The 20,074-nt window shown below is 40.9% G+C and overlaps 1 protein-coding gene across 2 annotated transcripts in view; it reads left to right on the top strand.

Moving 5' to 3' along the window:
• The window catches only part of limk1a (LIM domain kinase 1a), a 78,065-nt gene that overhangs the window by 23,070 nt on the left and 34,921 nt on the right, over positions 1 to 20,074 (top strand). For both annotated transcript variants that reach the window (XM_049576476.1, XM_049576477.1), the window contains one exon: positions 16,105 to 16,243. In XM_049576476.1, coding sequence (XP_049432433.1) covers positions 16,105 to 16,243 — 139 coding nt within the window. The remainder of the gene's footprint in view (positions 1 to 16,104; positions 16,244 to 20,074) is intronic.

The following is a 20,074-nucleotide window of genomic DNA, read 5'->3' as shown; positions in this document are numbered from 1 at the left end:
AGCACTGATGATGTGCTGTGTGTTTGTGTAATCAGTCAGGTGGATCAGCTGACACCTTGTTTCACTTCCCCTCATGTCTTCACACAGAAGCTCTGAAAAAACTGACAGAAATGTAAAGAACAAAAACTTCATCAGTCAGTGTTTAAATTACACCAAAAATGTCTGCGTTCAAATGTACAGTATCTGGTAGTGTACAGAGTGTCAGAGGGGATGTAGATACTGAAACATGTCACTTTGTGGGTTTAGATGTTTGTTTATTTCTCCTTTAATTGTCTCTCACTTCTCCAATGATGCAGCGCTCACTGTTCACACTTCTGTGTCTGTGGATCCTAAAACTCGTATTCGTTAGGGACTTTCCTCTTTTGTCAAAGCAGAACAATGAATCCAACTGTGCTGTGGCACATGTGACTGACAGTGTGTGTGTGTGTGTGTGTGTGTGTGTGTGTGTGTGTGTGTGTGTATTATATTATCACTGACTGTTTCCGTTGTGATATTATACATCATCAGCTCTAACCAAACGTATGTGAGTCAAAATACTGAGGGATGACTCTGCTCTGTGTGTGTGTGTGTGTGTGTGTGTGTGTGTGTGTGTGTATAAGCATGTTATCCAGTACAGCCAGGCTGTCAAAGGGGAAATCTCTTTTTGTTCATCTCACTGGATGTTTACTTTTTATTTTACAGCAACGAAACCAGAAATAATATTATAAATGAAATTGGCATTATATTTTTTGATTTATGCATTTTTATTGAGAATGATATTGAAATTTCAGTATGGCCAAATGCAATGTCCAAATGACAGGAGATGCAGTTTTTCAATAAAGATTAAGAAAAATTGGGACACACCGCTATAAATGAAGCATTGTGGTGCCACAGAGATGCTGCAGCCTACAAGTTATATCCCAGACGTAAGGGAACATGCGTGCTTGTTACCGACCCCAGCAAAAAAACATAATCACCTTTTTTTTTTTTTTTTTTTTTTTTCCCCCTCTTGGTGAAAGTGAAATGCAGAAATGACCATTTCCACTAAAATCACAACTCGTATTGCATTTTGCAGTAACTGTGGTGTCGTGTGTTTTGTCTTGTTTTCTGAGATTGCATTTGTTATTCTCTTTTTACATTGTGATCACCCAATTATTGATCCAACTGTAGACAGAGATGATGCACAACATAATAAAGGTAATAAAGGAGGGAGCAGTATGTAAGATTTAGGGCGATTTTATTGCATCAAGTTTTGAGGACTGCAGATTGCAACCAGCTGAAAATTCTCCAGGTTAGAATTCCTTCAGTGTTTATTATTGTTCAGAAGGTGTTTATTAGAAGCCAATTTTTTCGCAGAGGTCTCTTTCTCCTTCTTTTTTCCTTGGAATGATAATGATGTTTCAGCATTTGACACTATAAAATGTGTTGTATAGCTACAGGAATATAATTTTATCTTGTAGGGTTTTTTAAATCAAAAAAAGGCTCACTGAGTCAGTAAAGAGTGAACTTAGTCAGAGAAAGAGCTCTGCTGTGTCACCTCCTGTCCATCACATAAACTCTGATATATATTCAATATTTTATCTAATGTCATTGTTGCACTACAAGCTGTTAGATTATTGATTGAAGCTCAACAGTGTGATTACTTTTCTCTTTTCACACTCATTCAATGACACTGCTTTGAATCTCCCCCAAGAACTCCTCATCCTCCTCGCCGTAACGTCACCAGGGTTCATACCTGCTGATAACATTTGCAGAGAGGAGAAAGGAGTCGTCCTGTGTGTCGGTGCGTTTTGATTAATCACCTGTTCCCGAGCTCTAACCTTTTGGCTCGCTTTACAATACCTTAATCACACTTTGAAAATTCATTTTTGTCACATTTGCACCAGATGAACTCCAGACTAAAACCCTGGCTGTGATTAAAGAAAGGAAGATTAACACCCTCATTTCCTCCTGAGTCCTGTCAGTTTCATATTCGACCTTGACTGTTGCATAAAAAGTTTGTGTCTTTGTCAGCATTCAGACACTTTCAGATACTTTATCATACCAATGAAAACCCCTGCACTGTGACTTTAAAGAATTATTGAATAGATTAGTTTGGATGCTTTTTATAGTTAGGTGGCACATTACTAACTGTTGTGCTGTCTCTTGGCATCTGATCAGACTTGAAACATTAATCTGTTCAGGGTTGCTTCAGCTTGTTGCAAGTTAGATTTAAACCTTTTTTTAATGCAGCTTGACCAATTTTACAAAAACCATAACTAAAAAAAAACAAAAACATAAACATACATTAATTACTTAGGGTAAGGGACAACATAAGACGTAACTTTTTTTTGTCTTGAGATGGAGATGAGGATAGAACAGAGCTGGGAAATACCCGGTGTTTGTTGGGGGGTTTCTTTGTGATTTTGTGTTTCTCATTCTGCATGTGGGAATCCATCCAAAAATCTCTTTTTCATAAAATACACCGAACCTCATGTGCATTGCCTTGTATAGTTTCAACCACGGCTCAAAATCCTGGTTAAATAGCCAAGTTGAAATTGCATTTCTCCATGTCGTCCAGGTCGTCCAACAGTGGATCCTCTGCTCTGAGCATCCCAACTGGAAACATAATGTATGTGTTGTTGGTTCTGCTATCCTGATCGTGATGATGTTCATGCAAGAGACAGATTATTTAAAAAAAAAAAAAAAAAAATAGTAGACCCCAATTATTTTGAGATTTTACAATGAAATACTACTATTAGAGAAAAGTCATAAAATCCCTCTTCCCATTCCATAGCATCTTTAAAACTTCTGAAGGGTTAATTTATGACATTTTAATATCAATTAACCCTTTGAACATGACTTCTTTTGCCGCTTTCAGACACCTTGCGCAAGTATTGAGACCTATGACCCCTGAGCAAATTGATCCGATTTCTTTCAGAAACATGGGAAAAAAGGCAATGAGCAACTTGGTATTAAATGTCCCACAAATTGCAAAAAAAAAAGAAAGAAAGAAAAAATTAGATTCGGAAAATTATTATTAAAAAATGGGGGAAAAATATATTTATAATTATTCTTTTTACATATTTAAAATTATGATAGCAAATTTTTATCATTTTTAAGCATTTTTCCAGGTAATTTTGTTGCTCTTTGCCACCTTCTTATGTTTTTGAATGAAATCAAGCCAAGTTGGATTCAAAGGGTTAAGGCCTTATTTTTTTTATTATTGAATTCAGCACCTTCTAAAACGGTTTAAAGATCTGCTTGAACCCTGTCTTTTACTCCAACCGGACTTCCTGGAACACGTTTCAGTGGCCTGGTTCAAGATGAGTCAGGTGTGTGGAGAAGCGGTATGCCGGTTATATTTCTGTCTGACTTGATCCCTATTTGCTCGATCAAGGAGGCTGCAGTTTTTGGAGCCAGGCGCCACAGTTGCACCGACTGTAATATTTAAGCTCTCGAATCAGGCGACAGACGTAATTGGTTGAGATATTGGTGAAATAATGTGACCTTTTATTGAAACTGTGAAGCTGATTTTATTAGTCGGCCTTTGATGGTGGCCGATGGTGACTGGACGATGAATATATTCAGTAGCATACAGATATTACAGATAGACTCTCTGCATACAGTCTGTGATATATCCAGTCTACAGTATCATCATTTCTGATTTAATTCTCAAAGTAATAAGCAACACAAAACATTTGCTAATTAGTGGGACTTCAGGATTCGTAAAGTAGCAGTGTAAATACCTGATGAAAAATGAAAACTGCTGACTTGTATTTCTTTGTTCTCATGAAGTGATGAGCTCAATCAAAAGGCTGGTTTGATGCTGAATTCCCAGTTTTAAGATTATCATTATTTCTATTTAATTATCTTCAGCCCTATGTGAGACTCTGCTATCTGAACTGACTCACTGGGATGATTTCACCCACCAGCAGGTTCACTTCCTGTATCAGTTCCCTCTGTTTGTGATTAAGCTGCTGCAGAAAGAGACTGCACTCTAAACTATTTTGTAAAAGCAACCTGATATGAACAGGAGCTCTGCTGTCCCCGCTGAATCCTGCGGAACAACACTCATCGTGGTTCCCAGAGCTCGCTGAAGCTCTTTTATCATTTCCTCGCAGTGGAACAAGCGATACGGCCCCGGACCAACTCTGCTGACTATCAGTCAGTCAGGGCGGCTTAACAGTCACAAAGGAAACTGCTGCCGTACACATCACTTACTCACATTCTGCCAGGACTCCTGTTTACCAGCTGAATGGACCCACCAGGCCACAAATAAAGAGATTGTCTCCTATAGTCAAAGCTACAGAGGGCGCAATTATAGCTACTGTTTAAAATGCACCGCCTGCTCTCCTGCGCTGTGTTGTGGGTCTTTTAAATGAAGCAAAAACCAAATACTCGAGGGGTTAATGCTGGGGTAAAGGCTGCCGAGCTTGTTCTGCCAAGGTCAAGGGAACAAGCTGAAGCCTGATTGGCTGAGGGATTTCCTGGTGGAGTTTAAAACCGCCCAGCACAGAGAGATGTAGGGGGGTTAGCATGAGGTGATGAGGTAATGCCTCTGTTTTTATGTGAGGGGGTGACATCATCGCTATGGCATTCTGGGTTGCCATGGAGAGGATGGAGGGGAGGAGAGGGAGGGGGTGATGAAATAAGGGGAACAAAAAAGGGGGCGCGTGGGAACGGGATGAATGTGGCCTTGAATGTGTGTGTGTGTGTGTGTGTGTGTGTGTGTGTCTCTGTCGGTGAGTGAATCAATCAATCAAACCAAACAAATTCAAACAAATTAATCTAATAGGTATATTTGTTCGTTTGTGTGGACACACACGCAGCGCACACACACTCATAGGTACGTTCACCCACGTTTCAAGGTGGGAATCCTTTCTGGAAAATATGAGCTGTGGAAATCTTGGCACTGGACCAGGAATGTCTGCCTATTTATGTCTCCTCTGAGGGGCAAGAGAGGGTCTCCCCCAGACAGTCTGCCATTTCCTCAGCTTGACTTTCACCCGTCTGTGTGTGTGTGTGTGTGTGTGTGTGTGTGTGTGTGTGTGTGTGTGTGTGTGTGTGTCCACAGCCCCCTCGCCTCTTTCCCAGAGGTTGTATTTTCTCTTTGTCTGTGAGGATTTCAGCTTAGCCTGCAAGTACAGTACCAACAGCTGAGCACTTTTTCCACACTGAAGAAGTTTATTGTCTAATTTTCTGGATTTTACTGGAAGACTGAGCCGACCAGCACATCGGCTTATTGATCAGCAGTACTCAAAAGCGTTTGTGCTGTCTTTGCAGATAGAGAGGAGATGGATGTCCTTCTGAGCCTGCTGCAGATGATAGAAGAGTTAATAATTAATGAGGACATACACATGTGTGCATGTGTGTGTGTGTGTGTGTGTGTGTGTGTGTGTGTGTGTGTGTGTGTGTGTGTGTGTGTGTGTGTGTGTTGGGAGGGTATTTGAGGGGTGTGGCTCCTCGTAAATCTTTCAGCTTTGCATCTGTCAGATGGTAACAAACCTGCTCACACCTCCACCAGAACACACACACACACTGTTTTCTTTGGACCCCCCCTGCTTCCTGCAGCAGTGTCAGCCCACGCGTCATTTAATGACCTGTAGCTACATGTACTCACACACAGACACACACCCACGCACACCCACAACATAAATGCTGACCAGAGCTGAATGGTTATAAGGTTTGGGTGGGAGTCAGATTAATCTCTGGTTTTGTTTTATTTCACTGCGAGTCATTCAAGGACTCACCTTAACCGAAGTGACCCTGAAATCAGAGAATAGATGAAACACACGAGCTGCATGTTTGCATGTGGGAGCTTTACACACTACTTTGTTCAGATTAGAGTTCAGTGATTAGTTGATTAATAGATTAAAGTGCAGAAAAAGTAAAAACAAAAGGCAAATATTTTTAGTTCCCAAATATGACGATTTTCTGTTTGGTTGTTGATGAACAAAACGTGAACGATGAACGTTTTTAGGTGTCACTTTGGTCTCTGGGCATTTTTTTCCCAAGATTTTTTGACACTCTATAGACTATCAGTTTATTAGTTCATTGGAAAATTAATTGCATGGTTATTCAATAATAATTAAATGAAACAAAATGATGGTTAGTTGCAGCCCTAGTTATCTCCTCCAGCAGTGCATGTGTGCTTCTATATGATTTTGTGTATATGTCTCTTGGCAGCTAATCTGACAAACTACTGGACCTATCAGTGTAATATTTTGAGTGCACATTTATGACTGTGTGCTTAAGGATCTCTTCTTGTAGATCGTGGGGATTCATAGTCATTAAAAACCAGTTTTATTAACTGTTTAATACGTCACTGACTGCTGACTCCTCACAGCTTTTAACCAACCAGTAGGGGCCACAGTTTTTCCAGAAATGGGCTCAGCTAAAAACAACAAGCCTTGCATAGTCTGTTGCAGGCCATGTTTTGGCCTTCGTCATGACTCAGACATTCATATAAAAATTTGGTCTCATTTTAAATGGTAGCATCTGCAGATTAATTCCATACCTGATATCTTTTGCTCTACTAAAGTAAGACACGATGCAAGATGAGTTAGTCAACTGTTCTTGTTATCTTCGCTGTCATCGCCACTGTAAGGGAGTCAGGAGGGACAACTTCCCTGAGCAGAGCTGCGCCTCGTACCGGCTGAAATGGTTGCAAGTTGCGACCCACTTTAGTTCTGTTTGCCACATGATGTCTTAACACGGGGTGCACTTCAGAAGCAGAGCATTTCCCTGCCTGATTTTGAAGACTTGCAGATTTTGGTAATTTTTTATTCTTCCCTATTTGTGCCTCTGTCATACGTAAGTTAGCAGGCTATGCTGTTTAAAGGTTTGTTTATTTGTGTTTATTTTTATTGTGTTTATTATTAATTCTGCCTTTGTTGTGCTCTAGCCTACAGACAAAGTTAATTTCATTAAAAGTCTAGTTATAAACGACATGGATCAACTAATTCTGCCTGTTTTAGTTATTAAAAATACATTCATTCTTATAATCATATGGTATCTATATTTCACATTCAGTGCATGTTAGCAGCAGAACTCAATCTGCTCTGTGCAACACACCGCAGCTTCATCAAAAATATATGAGGTGTTTATTTCTGGGATGCTTCTTAAACACGCTATGCCGTGTCTGCTGGAATTACAAGAATTGTCTAGAGTGGGTGTGATCAGCCGAGCAACCGCTGGGTTACCTGTCAGAGTTCTGCACTGTACTGAGAGCACTTCTCTAGTTCAGATGTATACTCTACTATACTGTAGATACATGTGGCTGAAAATTAAGACAAAGCATCATCTTAGTACCATTTTAGCTGAATAGCTGCAGGGTAGACTCATATTTTATATTTTGACTGAAACTATGAGTCGATTTTTAAAATAGTTTCAGGTACTTATTTTGTTTAATTGTTTTAGCTTTTGTGTAAACCTGCGTAAACAAACAAAAGCTATATATATATATTTTTTTGTGTATGTCATATATACTCTATATATGTGCTGTATATGTTGAATGGCGACATACAGTATGTGAATGAAATGAGACATTTGTAAGTCATCATTTCTCTTTAAGCATATTTACATTTTCATCCCCTTCAGCAGGTCAGCCCCTCAGGGAGTTTAATGTCATTCAGTCATTCTGACCTGATGTTGTTTTCATTCAACTTCAGCTCATTCATATCATGTGGGACAAATTAATCATGTTAGGTATCGACCCAGGTCAGGCTGCCAGCATGATAAATAGGATGCACAGTCATTCAAAAGCATATTACATCATGAGTCTGTCCAATGAGGGCATCTCGCTGGGAATAATAAATATGAATAATAGCAGACTCATAAAAAGCAGCATCTGCTGCACCATAATTTAATACAATGATTTTAATCCTACGGACATAGCCTGGTTCCAGACCATAGACCCTGCCCACTCAACTGAGTAGGCTTGCATCTCTGGTCTGGCATACTGCAATGAATTTGCGATTTATCTCGTCCAAACGATGGACAGACCAATGAACGCCGGGGGTAGGGGCGGGTCTAGCGATTAGCCAATCAGCGCCACGCTGATGTCAAGCTGTACGCCGGTGGGTAACTGGTGAGGATAGCAACAATGGCGACCGCTACAGATCCTACAGACCACATTAACGATGCTATCGAGGTATTTTGCCACTACTTGCGTTAATGGAGGACCAAATTAAGGAAGCTGCTATACTGGATTTAACGGCGATGCAGCTGGGCGTGCACGACGCTGGAGACATTTTAAACGGGCAATGCTCGCTTGTTTTCGGCACCCCCGAGGCATGGATACTACTGATTGGTTAGGGAAAAAATATACTAAAGTGTACTAAAAATATTTTTCAGTACTCATCTGTGTGAAGGAGTGAACATCCAACGTCAGAGTTAATTACTAACGAGCAGAACCTTACGGCCGGGCTCCACCGGCTGCAAACGTAAGCGTAGCGTCGCGGCGTATTCATTGTGGCTCCACTGACTGCGTACGTAAGCGACACGTAGAGAAGCCAGCGGGGTTGTTAACCGTTTGCTGAGCTGAGAGGCTGCATGAAATGTTAAAGCATTTTCCACCTAAGTTAATACATATATTTGAGTTATCTACAAGTTTACTGTACTGTTTGTCATCTACTCGCTTTCAAATGTCCGCCACGGACATTTACACAATGTCACGGATAAACATGGATAAATGCATGAAAAAAAATCATTACATATCACCTCTGATAATGGTTTATTCATTTAAAAACACATTGTGCTCGTTTAGCACACTCTTTCATGTAGTTTTTATCTGCTGGAGGGTCGCGTAGGGGAGCATAGCGTGACAAAAATAGAAGAGCCGCGTAAAATAGAGAGTTGTCGCGCGACAGACGGGGGTTGTTGCGCCGCTCCCGTTGCCGGTGGAGCTGCTGTAATTGATTAACGGGGGCGAGCTGCTACGGGACTCGCGCTGCAGTTAACACTACTAACAGCGTGAGTTAATGTCTCTGCACATGTTGAGCTTCCAGCTATGTTAATACAGACACAGGCTAATATAACATGATGAGTTAGAGTTGTTCGGACCACTTTTGGACTTGTTTGCACACATATTTGTACCGAGAGGTCTTTGGATCCGTTCTGCTACTACGTCTGCTTCTTGTTCTTCTTCTTCTGGCGGACCAGGTGCGTTAAGTGCGTCTTTACAATGCATACCGCCACCTATTGCACCGGAATTGTAACGACAAGCTACATTCACAGACAGTGAGTCCCATTATAATGTGTTTATGAGCGAGGTCGAACAGGTAGCGCCAAAAGCAGAAAAATCTATATGTGGCGAAGATAATTTATTCGTGGCGCACCGCCACAGATAAATGAATGTATGGGAAACACTGACCTTTTTTGCCTTATTATGACCCCTTTAATGAAAAAGAATATCTGCATGACACCTTGTCTCATGTGACATACAGTATGTTGTGAGAGTGATTTTCTCCTCTGATTTTTTCATTTGAATATATTTTGAAGAGATAAAACTATCTGATAATATATAATAAAGAAAAGTCATGATTAGAGCATTGTGTGAAATGTTTGAAAAATATATTTGAATGCTAACAGCATAGCTCTTGAGACTAAGATGATGTTCGATTCAGTTTGTCCAGGCTGAAATATCACAGCTATTGGACAGATTGCCAAAATATCTTTTACAAACATTAGTGGTCCTCAGAGGATGCCCTGACTTTTCACTGAGCATCAGCATCCAAACAAAAGTTACATTTGTCCAATTCTGTGGTTCATGTTAGCATTTGATAACTTTTGCTAACATGTGAGGTGTTACCTAGAAAACATTAACATGCTAATGGTGAATCTGGGAAACACCACATTTGCCAAACATCAGCATGTTAGCATGTTAATGTAAGCTTTTAGCTTAAAGCATGCTGTACAGTCCCACAGAGATGCTCGCACAGCTGTAGAGTCGGGCACATTTATTCTCCCTTTACATCCAAATATAGATACGTTTATTTCAAATGTAACCGTCACTGGCCACATACTTCCATGCGTCCTTTATGTTGACATGTATACATCAACTCGATAACACTAGAGGGCACTGGCAAAAGTCTGTGACAAACATGGTGATGATGGAGGAGGTCATACAGTAATAATGTACCTTTAAACAGAGGCAGTGTTGTAGAAAGTGGTGGTCTGTGAAGCAGTTGAATACATCATGATAGACGGAGAATTCTTTTCATTATATTACCAGTTTGTTCCATTCTGCCATTTTAAAAATGCCTTCAGCCCATTCTCATCTCGAATACCAACACTTTGTCGGTGATTTTGCCAAACGGCACCTTTCGTGGCAGTATGATATGCAGTCAGGCGGCATCAGTATGTAATGAGGCTGGATGTAATCTTTTCCAGTGTTATGATATGCCGCCAGTCAGCCGGACGGCACCTGTCATGGCGGGATGATATACCACCAAATGGTGTCTCTTTGCAATGCTGCCAGTAAAAACACAATATAAGGATCTTGAAAGTCCCTATATGGCGAGTAGGAGGGGTGGCGGATAAGTCCAACAAACCCCTGGTTTTCACTTGGGAGCCTGGTGTTAGCTTCCCATATGAATGTAGAGCTAAGCCATGATATTTCTTTCTGAACCTAACCATGTGCCCTTGTTCGTGTCCCAGAGTTTGTAGCAACTTCCTGGAACGTCAACAGCAGATGCAGAAGGAAACCTAACATGTAATATGTGGATGTGAAAGGCCACTGAGAAAGCAGCCACATGTGATGACTTGGTCTTAGGGTACTGTCTGGCTTGAATTACACCACACTGTCCCCACAATTTTGTGGCACTGCTCAGTTTTGTCCATATCCATAAGCTTTTAGAGAACATGCACAAATTTGGACCACCTGAATGCAGATTACAGACAAAAGGCTCTAGCCATGTCTGTACAGGTATCTAACGTTTAGCATAAATGAACCTTTAGTCTTATCAGGTATCTCAAAACCCTTGAGATTTTCAGTATCTTGTGAACCCTTGGAGGGGTCCCAATCCCCCAGGGTTTTTATTTATTTCAGTGTCCCTCCCCGATTGGAGCCCCATGTGTGGGCCGCATGACCAGTCATAACATACAGTTCCACAGATCCAACAAGAAAACATGTAAAAGCGTTGATTTCCATAACAAAAAGGTCTTCATATGATCGTTACCAGGCCTTTTCTATAAATCTTGCTATGGCAAAAATCTCTTCATTAAAGCCATGCGTATCAGCTATGAGTATTAAAACTAGTCTTTGCAGGTCACAGACACTGAGTAAGTAATGGTGACAGTTCTCAGCTGGAGTCCATTGTTAGCAAACACAGACAGAGGAAAGTGAGAAGTCAGAGGAAAGCTGCCTCCTTTTGACCTGGAAAAAGGAATTTACTACTCCCAGACACTTTCAGCTAATTCCATCAGGGATTTGAGCAGGAGGGGAGAACAGTTGCAGATTTACTAACTCCACTCCCTCGCTCTCATCCGCTCTGTCATTGGTTGTTTGCTGACCCTCGGGGGATCCAGCTGGGTTTCATGGTGTCTCAAATCTGCTCTGCTGCCTCTCATTTGTTCACGGGAGTTATTTATGTCTGAGCATCCTGTCTTTTGTTTGTCTTTAACTTTTTTATGTGATGTCTTAAATCAACCAAACGCCTATGTTTTTAGTTTTTATTGTCTTTCCTCTCTCTTACAGATTTTCTCAAACTCATTTCTTTCTCTGCCCTTGAACATCAGTATTGATTGCTGTGCTAAAGTACGTATGATATTAAGTTTGATTTTTATTTTTGCACAGTAAGAGCGTGAGAGTGAGAGACCGCTAAGCTTTGTATTGAGCTAGATTTCCGGAGCATCATAGCAGAGTGGGTAAAGACTCTCTCTGAGTCCTTCACACTGATAATCCTCTTACACACTGGTGCCGACACACAGACACAGTCACACAAAAAACGCCAAAATGTGAGCACAAATGCATGTTAACACACTAACTGGAAAAAGCATTTGATTTTTTTTTTTCATTTCTTTCTTTTTTTTTTTTTTTATCATGGTATTCATGGAAGTCTTGGGTTTCAACTGAGTGTTGCTGCCTGTCTCCTCCACCTCTGAGATAAGGTTCCTGTCCTGAAGGCAGGAATTCGGCGTCTCCATCTGGGAGTCACTAATGTATTCACTCATATCTTTAATACTCTGCCGCCACTCCCAGCTCTGCTCCGAAAGGTTTTACTACGAAGGAACTTAACCTCAGAGCATGTACATCCCTGTGTGTGTGTGCGCAACACATCTACAGTATGTGCGCCTGTGTGTATCCTCCCCAGGTATGAGTTTGCCCCAGCAGGGGTTTGCAGGATGCATGTGTGCACTGAAAGGCATTTATTGAACGGCAGAAAGCCGAGACAGCTGAGTAGCTCCTGGCTCGATGCTGCGGACGTCTTCTGAAAGCCTTGACCCACTTCCAAGTCTCCTCCTCCCCCCTCGCTCACCCAAACATGCTGCATACTGAAGCAGCTCTGCCACAATCTGCTGAGCTGCAGTGAAGCTCTGCATGCGTATGCTGGGAAGAAGAGTGGGTGTGTCTGTCTGTCTAATAAATAAATTGTACGTGTGTCTGCAGGTGCTGCAAGGTTAAATGTGTGTGTGTGTGTGTGTGCGTGTGTGTGCGTGCGTGCATGCGTGCAGTCAGTAGTTGCAACACCTTGGGGCAAAGTCATGGAGAGTTGCTGCTTCTGCTGAATTTATTAATGAGTCCTTCATGAGATGTTTCTTCACCAGCTGGGCACGAACACGCTCAACAGCAAAGTGTCTTCTCGTTTCTGTGTGATGAAGAGGAAAGGACGAGGAGACGTATGACTGAACAGATTTGGGTCATAGTTAAACCCTTGCAGAACAATTCTTCAACAGAGTGGTGTGTGTAGGGCTGGAACTAATGATTATTGTATTACTGATTAATCTGCAGATTATTTTCTCTATTAATGGATCAGTCGGTTAGTCCATTAAATGTCAGAGAGGATCTCTATTTTCCAAAATCCAGGTGACATTTTTAAATGTCTTGTTTTGTCCAACCAACAGTTCCCAAAAATGTATTCAATGTAGTGTCAAACCTAAGTGTAGATTTCCCCTCAATACTTGAAACATCTGCATTTGTTCTCCCCAATAAAAACATGAAAGTAGAAAAATACCTCTATTTTGACAAAATTAAAGACACAGAATAAGCGGTTATGGAAAATGAATGAATGAATTATGTGAATATAATGACTAAGTGGGTAAAGACAAATAATAGAACAGCCAGAACAAGTTTAGTGGGTTTAGAAAATTACATCACTTTACGGCAATGCAGCCTTTAAAACCAGGAAAAGACAAAACGTCCAAAATTAAAGACGATATCTAGTCTCATATCTTGATATTGATATCATATCGATATATTACCCAGCCTTACTAGGCGTGTGTAGGCTATAGATTAATTTTAAAAATTAATTTTATGTTGAAAGTAATGCTTAATTTTAACATCTAGTGTTTTTGAGCTTTGAACCTGGCCTGAGGAATGTACGAAATCAGCGAGCCAATCCTACAAGACACAACAGTAGGAATATGAGGCAGCCAGCGTCTTTGTCATCATTATATCAGAGCCAGACACTAAGAACCCAGCAATGTCACTAAAACTGAGAAATTTAAATCATATGTAAATGTTAACAGCAGGAAATTAGGACGAGGCGAGGGACAAAGTGAATTATTCGGCTCCAGCCTTTGAAGCCGTGCACACTCTTTAATATTTTGGGAGCAAACAGCCCTGGTTTTAAGCTGCCCTGAGCTGGGACGAGGCCAGACGGCTGGCTGATGGGAGGGAAACTCCACTGGGAAGGAGTGGAGACACTCACTTAGTCATGGCCGTTAGACACAGAGATTTATACAGATTACAAACAAGTGCATACAAGCCTGCGAGCACGCAGATGCAAGTGCACTATCTCACATACAGAGATGCTTTTACCATCAGTAAAGGGATTAGGACACATTTTGATTTATGGCCACATGCAGAGCAGAAGCTGCACACTTAGCCACATCATATGACGACTTAGTGTTTACATACAACTTATAATGAAAATTCACACATAAAGACACATCTTCTTTTTAGTGGGAGGATCTTTAAGATGCCACCTAGTTTATTTTTGGTGTGTTTTTACTCCTGGTGTTGCAGGAGGTTCCCATCATCTATCATTATTCACCAGGAAATAACCTTTACTCACCTATTTTTCCATCATTTTGAATATCAAACCAGCTTTTGCAGAAGTCTGTGTTTGGTCATTTGCATTGTCAGTGAACTAAAACTGTGCGTTTGTCGTATCCCCCACACACACACTCTGTCATCATATTATCACCCTTCATCTGTCTCCAACTCCTTTGTCATCCGCCCTTCACTCTGTCAGCATCTGATGTCTATCAGGCTGACGTCACTCTGGACTTTACAGCGGCTTGCAATTGAACTCTGGTGACAGATAGATGCACCAGACAGGACTCTACAGATGAATGTGTCTGATGGGGCTCAGTATCACACTGTCTGCACAACAAGTAGACTGAAAACACAGTCTCAGCAGCACAGACTCATTTTCAGGAAGCAAAACGCATCATGCTGCTGTCTGAGCCTTGAGACCTGTGCATGTTTTTTACATTTTAATTTCCTCTCCTTTTCCATTTACTGTCTTGTACTGTGATTTGAATACAGGAGGAGCTCTTTATATGTATGAAAATAAGACAACTTTATTACACAGATTACAGGTACTGAGAATTTTCCCTGTTTCAAAAGACAAAGTCGTTTTTGCAACATCCATTTGTGGAAACGAGTATGCCATCCTGTTTTTGTTTGTTTGTTTGTTTGTTTTTTCTGGTATGCCCCATTCACTGTTATGGATTGGCCAGAAAACAGGTTATTAAACAGTAGAAAGCAGCATGGAGCCCAGTAAAAATATTATAATGATTACATCTTTTTTACATCTGGTGACTAAATGTTGAACAATATTTGCGTGCTGCTTGGACGGAGACAGACTGTTATTTATAGCAGCCTGTTGTTGCATCACACCGGTAAATGGGGCTAAAATTAGGCGTCCACCTGGGTGTTGTATTTCCATCACTGCTGACTGGAACCAATTTGTGTTGGAGCTGATAAATACCTGTGACTACATCAGAGTAATTTGTCCCAGGAGTGAATGCCAGTTGTAATCTTTCCCAGCAAATATGAAAGCCAGAGTGGTTTTTAGGTGTTTCTGTTGAAAGGGAAAAGGGCCAAAGTTTCAGGCCTCCAGGGGGTTGACTAACTTCTGAGAGTCGGTAGTGCTCGGAGACGCACTCATTATCCCTTTTGCCATTGCTGTTTTTCTAAGGCCCAGTCATACAGTAGTTATGTGTTTTGGTGTGATCTCATCTGACAGTTCCAACTCAGTTGAGGTGGTGTGTGTTAGATCCGCAGAGGGACTTATTATCACCATGAAAACTATAATTTGGGTCCCTACAGGTTGTCATTAGAAGGGTTAAAGTATGGTTGAGAGAGTGCAGTACAACATAATGTTCTGTCAACACAATAACAACTTCACTTGGTGTGCACTTTCTAAAGTTTATGGCGGTCTGATGATGTTTTTTTGCCCACTAAAATGTAGAAAAGTGGTCGAATTAGTGCTGGAAATAATGGTTGCTGATTTGGTAACTTTATTTAAAGACAATTAATCAACTATTTTCATTATTAATTTAATGTTTAAGTCATTTTTTAAGCAAAAATGTAAAATATTTTATGGTCTTTCCAAATGTGAGAATGTGGAGATTGTTTATTGGAAATTTAATAACTTTGGATTTTGGACTGTTCATTTTGCAGTTTAAATACATCACTGTGCTCTCTGGAACCATGTTATAGGTGTTAACTATTTTTAACATAAGCACAAATCAGAATATACGTAGTTGCAAACCCTGAAGTTACAATATGATGTATAGATCATGTTGTATCATGCATTATTTGCATATTTCTGACTTAGTAGTTGCTGCTGACATGTCTGGATTTGTTTGTGCCACTCATGTTCTGTGCCGATCTGAAGAAGAAATGACAATTTTATCTTCAAATAAGCATCAAATGATTCATGTGTCTCTTTGTGTCTCCTCTCCTGTCAGGTGTTGTGAATGCAGCGCCTCGCTGTCCCACTGGTATTACGAAAAAGATGGACGGCTCTTCTGTAAGAAGGACTACTGGGCCAAATTCGGGGAGCTGTGCCATGGCTGCAACGACCCGATCACCACTGGCCTCATCATGGTAAGAGAATCCATCCACTGACTCTCATCTCTCATCACCTCCCCCGGTGCTTTGTTTGCTGATACACCTCGAGTTACAGCTTGCAGCCGTGACACTCACAGCACGCACACAGGTCCATACATTCACAGCCTCTGTCACTGGTTTGTGTGCGCCAACATACGAAGATGCACGTAGGACCAGTGCCAGACCTGTAACTGACCCTGATGCCTTTGGCTGCTTCGTCAGATTGTCTTACAGACCACCAGCGAAAGTCTGAGCTGTTGTTGTGACATAGGAGAGCAGAGAGGTTCATGTGCAGAATAGATTTGGTCACATCATTGGAAAGCAGATAAACAATAGATTAAGCCTCCGCTGATAAGTGCTGCTGCATTATAGAGAAGACAAGATACTAGAAGCAAGGAGAGTTGTGTCTATTTGTTGATTAGTGATGGAATCACACACATTCAGAGCTCGAAGAAACTGATTAATAAAGCATGTCTGTGTAATAGGATATGTTGTCTTTATACGAGTGATTTATCTAAAGCCAGCAGCAGCACAAATGTAGGTGCAATGCAATTTTCCCTTGGTATTATTTTGTGCCCGTTTGGTAACCTCCTGGCTCCAAATGAAGTCACCCCTGCTGAGGTTGTTGGAGAGGTGCAGCTGAGGCTGTGTTAATGCTGATGAGGCAGCACGGTGTAATTTGGGTGCTCTTCTCAGCACAAAGACAGGCTTGCTTTTCTGCCTGCTTCAACCACCTTCACAAATGCAAGGACATTTTCAGGGCTTTAGTTTGCAGAGGCACACACACGCACACATGCATTCACCTACACACACACATATACATATATGTAGATATATATATATATATATATATATATGTGTGTGTGTGTGTGTATGTATGTTGAGTTGAGTTGTGCCTCTTTTAGTTTACTTCATATTTTTCCTTCTCCTGTACTATAGATTGAAACGTTCATTAAAATGCAGCTTTAATGCAGATATTTTGATATAAATCAGACAATTAATCAATTCTCAGTTGTGAGGATTTGCATCTTGTCTTTGTCTTATGTAATAATACACAAAATATATTTGTATTTGGGAGTGTAAGTCAGACAAAATAAGATGAATGAAGACATGTAGTTGGGCATTAGTAATTTGTGATGGCCATTTTTCTGTATTAAAGGTGAAACAATTACTTAATTAATTCAGAGAAAAATAAACAAACTGATATAAGAAATAACCCTCAGTTGCAGCCCTTCGTACTTTTTATTTTTTATTCTACCTGTATTTAATGAGATAAGTCAATTGCGAACGAACAACCTGGCCAAGAGGCATCAGCAGGAGGCAAGTCGATACAAGATATTAAAACACAGATACACTTGGAGCAAAACATTGGACAAAATGAAAACGTCACAATATTTACAGTATATACAACAACAGTGCTTCAGAGAGGCAAATTCAAATACAGGTCCAGTGTTAAGAAACTATTGATTGTATTGAGATGATAAAGGAATGTAACGAATGAAGGTGTGGAGTTTAGCAGCTTATTCAACCTAATTTCAGTCACCAGGAGTGGCAAAGTGGAATGAGAGATGACTGAAGGAGGTGCGGACATTAGGAATGTATGAATTTGCCAGAGTAAATTGTGGTTACTGTCTCATTTGTTGTTTATTGAGTTGTGGGCAGAGATGTGGAGTTTTTTGGTTTTTTTTGCAAATGATAGTTTTATAAATGAACTTATACCATGGGATATGTCACTGTTGACAAATTTGACTTTTGACCCATCCGAGCAAAAATGGCCGTGCGGTACTCCTTTCTGTCGATGGCACACATTACGTCATCTAACACTGTAAGTGTTGCAGAGATACACCCATGGCCAGTTCTAAAGCCAGACTGCATGGTGGCTAGAATGCTATTAATGTCTTCCACATGTCACTGAATGTAATCCGGGGCCCTTCATGCATTTGAATCACTTATCAGGTGTTGTGTCAGACTGTCTATAAAGCCTGCAGCTGCTCACTTTCCAAACAGTTTCACCACCAGATAAAGGAAGCTTTGTGTGGTTTGTGAGTGTACAGTTTATTAATGTTGGGCAACAGCAGGATTTATGGCGAACATATTCCTCCGTGCTCAGTCTTCACTGGTAAACTCTGCAGAGTTGGTTTTGGTAATCCTTGTTGTGTTCACACCACCCAGTGAGGTAAAATTAGAATTATCAGCCATGGCAGCAGACGATATGTAAACTATGTCAGCTGTGTGGGGAATATGTGAGCCTTGTATTCAAGGAAACTACCGCCTGTCTACTTTGCATGAAGCCGGTATGACAGGGAATTTATCCACAGAAAACACTGACTAATCATTTGCATTTTAGAGGGATTCATTAGTACCAGGGAGTATAATGTTCAAGAGCTTTTTGGAGTGGTGTTTAATTTAAAGTACCTCAATTTGTGTTGAAATTGTGCGCAATTATGCTTATTATATTTTTTAGGAATGGCAATTTTTAGTTGGATTTCCTTTTAGATCATTTTAATAAAGAAAAATGTAGCTGTTAGTATATGTATCATGGCCAGTAGAGGTGATACACTGCCTCTAAAAACACCCAAAACCCAGCCTTTTGACTAAATCAATAATTCAGTGACTGTTGGTGGTCTTTTGATCAAGAGAAGATGGTTAAAATAAAAGGCTGACTTCATTCGCTGCACATAAAGCATCTTCTCTGACACATTTGCCTCCAGGTCAGATAAAGCAGCCAGCAGCTTCTGGCAGGTCATGTGTCATGGCCACAATGAACAGAAATCATTCATGGCCCGGCCTTTCTCGGCATCTCTGAGTGCGCGTGTGTGGGTGTGGGTGTGTGTGTCTGTCTGTATTTTATCATTCACACTGCCTCCGGACAGCTTGCCCTTTGCAGTGCAATCTCAGTAATGAAACATGCAGGAGACTCTAAAGTGAATTAGGTGGAGAGACTGCAGGACCACCTATCCTTCCTTTTCCTCCTTCTCTGGTTTATTGCTCCTCTTACAGTGCAAAGACACTGATTGACTGTCTCTACTTTAGTAAATTTGAGATCCGTCTGCCAATCAGCCTTTAGCGGCCAAGATGGCCAGGACAATACCGTGTAGGCATGAAGGTCAGCTCCCTGCGTCAGCGCCACGCCCAGAAAGAAGAAGTGTACTCCAGTGCTGCACAGTCACTCTGACATCTGTGCACATAAGCAGGGAAACACAGTCCTATTTTTAAAATTCTCTGATGCCTCTGCACCTGAAAACGCTGCTGTCACAGTCAGAGAAAACACTCCATGATGCAGAGATGAGTCAGAGTCTGCAGGCAGACACATGGAACTGATGGTCAGTCAGACAGAAACAATAAATGAGTAAGGTATGGGATTTCAGCACTCCTAACACAGTGACGTCCACGAGACAAGATGAGCCTTGCTTTGCTCTTTAAAAAAAGATAACAGTGTTTGGAAATAGTTTTCTTATCATTTGCTCACAGCTGCACTTTGTAGAGCATCTTGGTATCTGAGTGGTTACGTGCATGCCCCATTATTGTCCTGGGTTCATTTCCAGCAAATGTTGAAGTGTCAAAAACTGCAGTTCCTTGAATGAACACTTGAGGCTGGCTCCAGAAGCGAGTCAATCCCCATAGACCCCCGTGTTAAAAATACCCAACTTTACAGCAGAAATAAACATGTTTACAGCCTGGTACAAAACTGTTTTGGTCTCTACAGCTAATTTCAACATTAGTGTCAACTGTACGGGGGATTAATATTTATATGACTCACCTGTTTACACAGTGTGCAATCAGCAGCTTTATACATCCTAACAACTGAAAATAATAGGTCAGCTAAGT

This window comes from Epinephelus fuscoguttatus, linkage group LG5 (assembly GCF_011397635.1).
Source record: "Epinephelus fuscoguttatus linkage group LG5, E.fuscoguttatus.final_Chr_v1".
Classification (NCBI taxonomy): Eukaryota; Metazoa; Chordata; class Actinopteri; order Perciformes; family Serranidae; genus Epinephelus; species Epinephelus fuscoguttatus.
The sequence above is the reverse complement of the archived record's forward strand: the minus strand, read 5'-3'. Positions and strand labels throughout refer to the sequence as shown.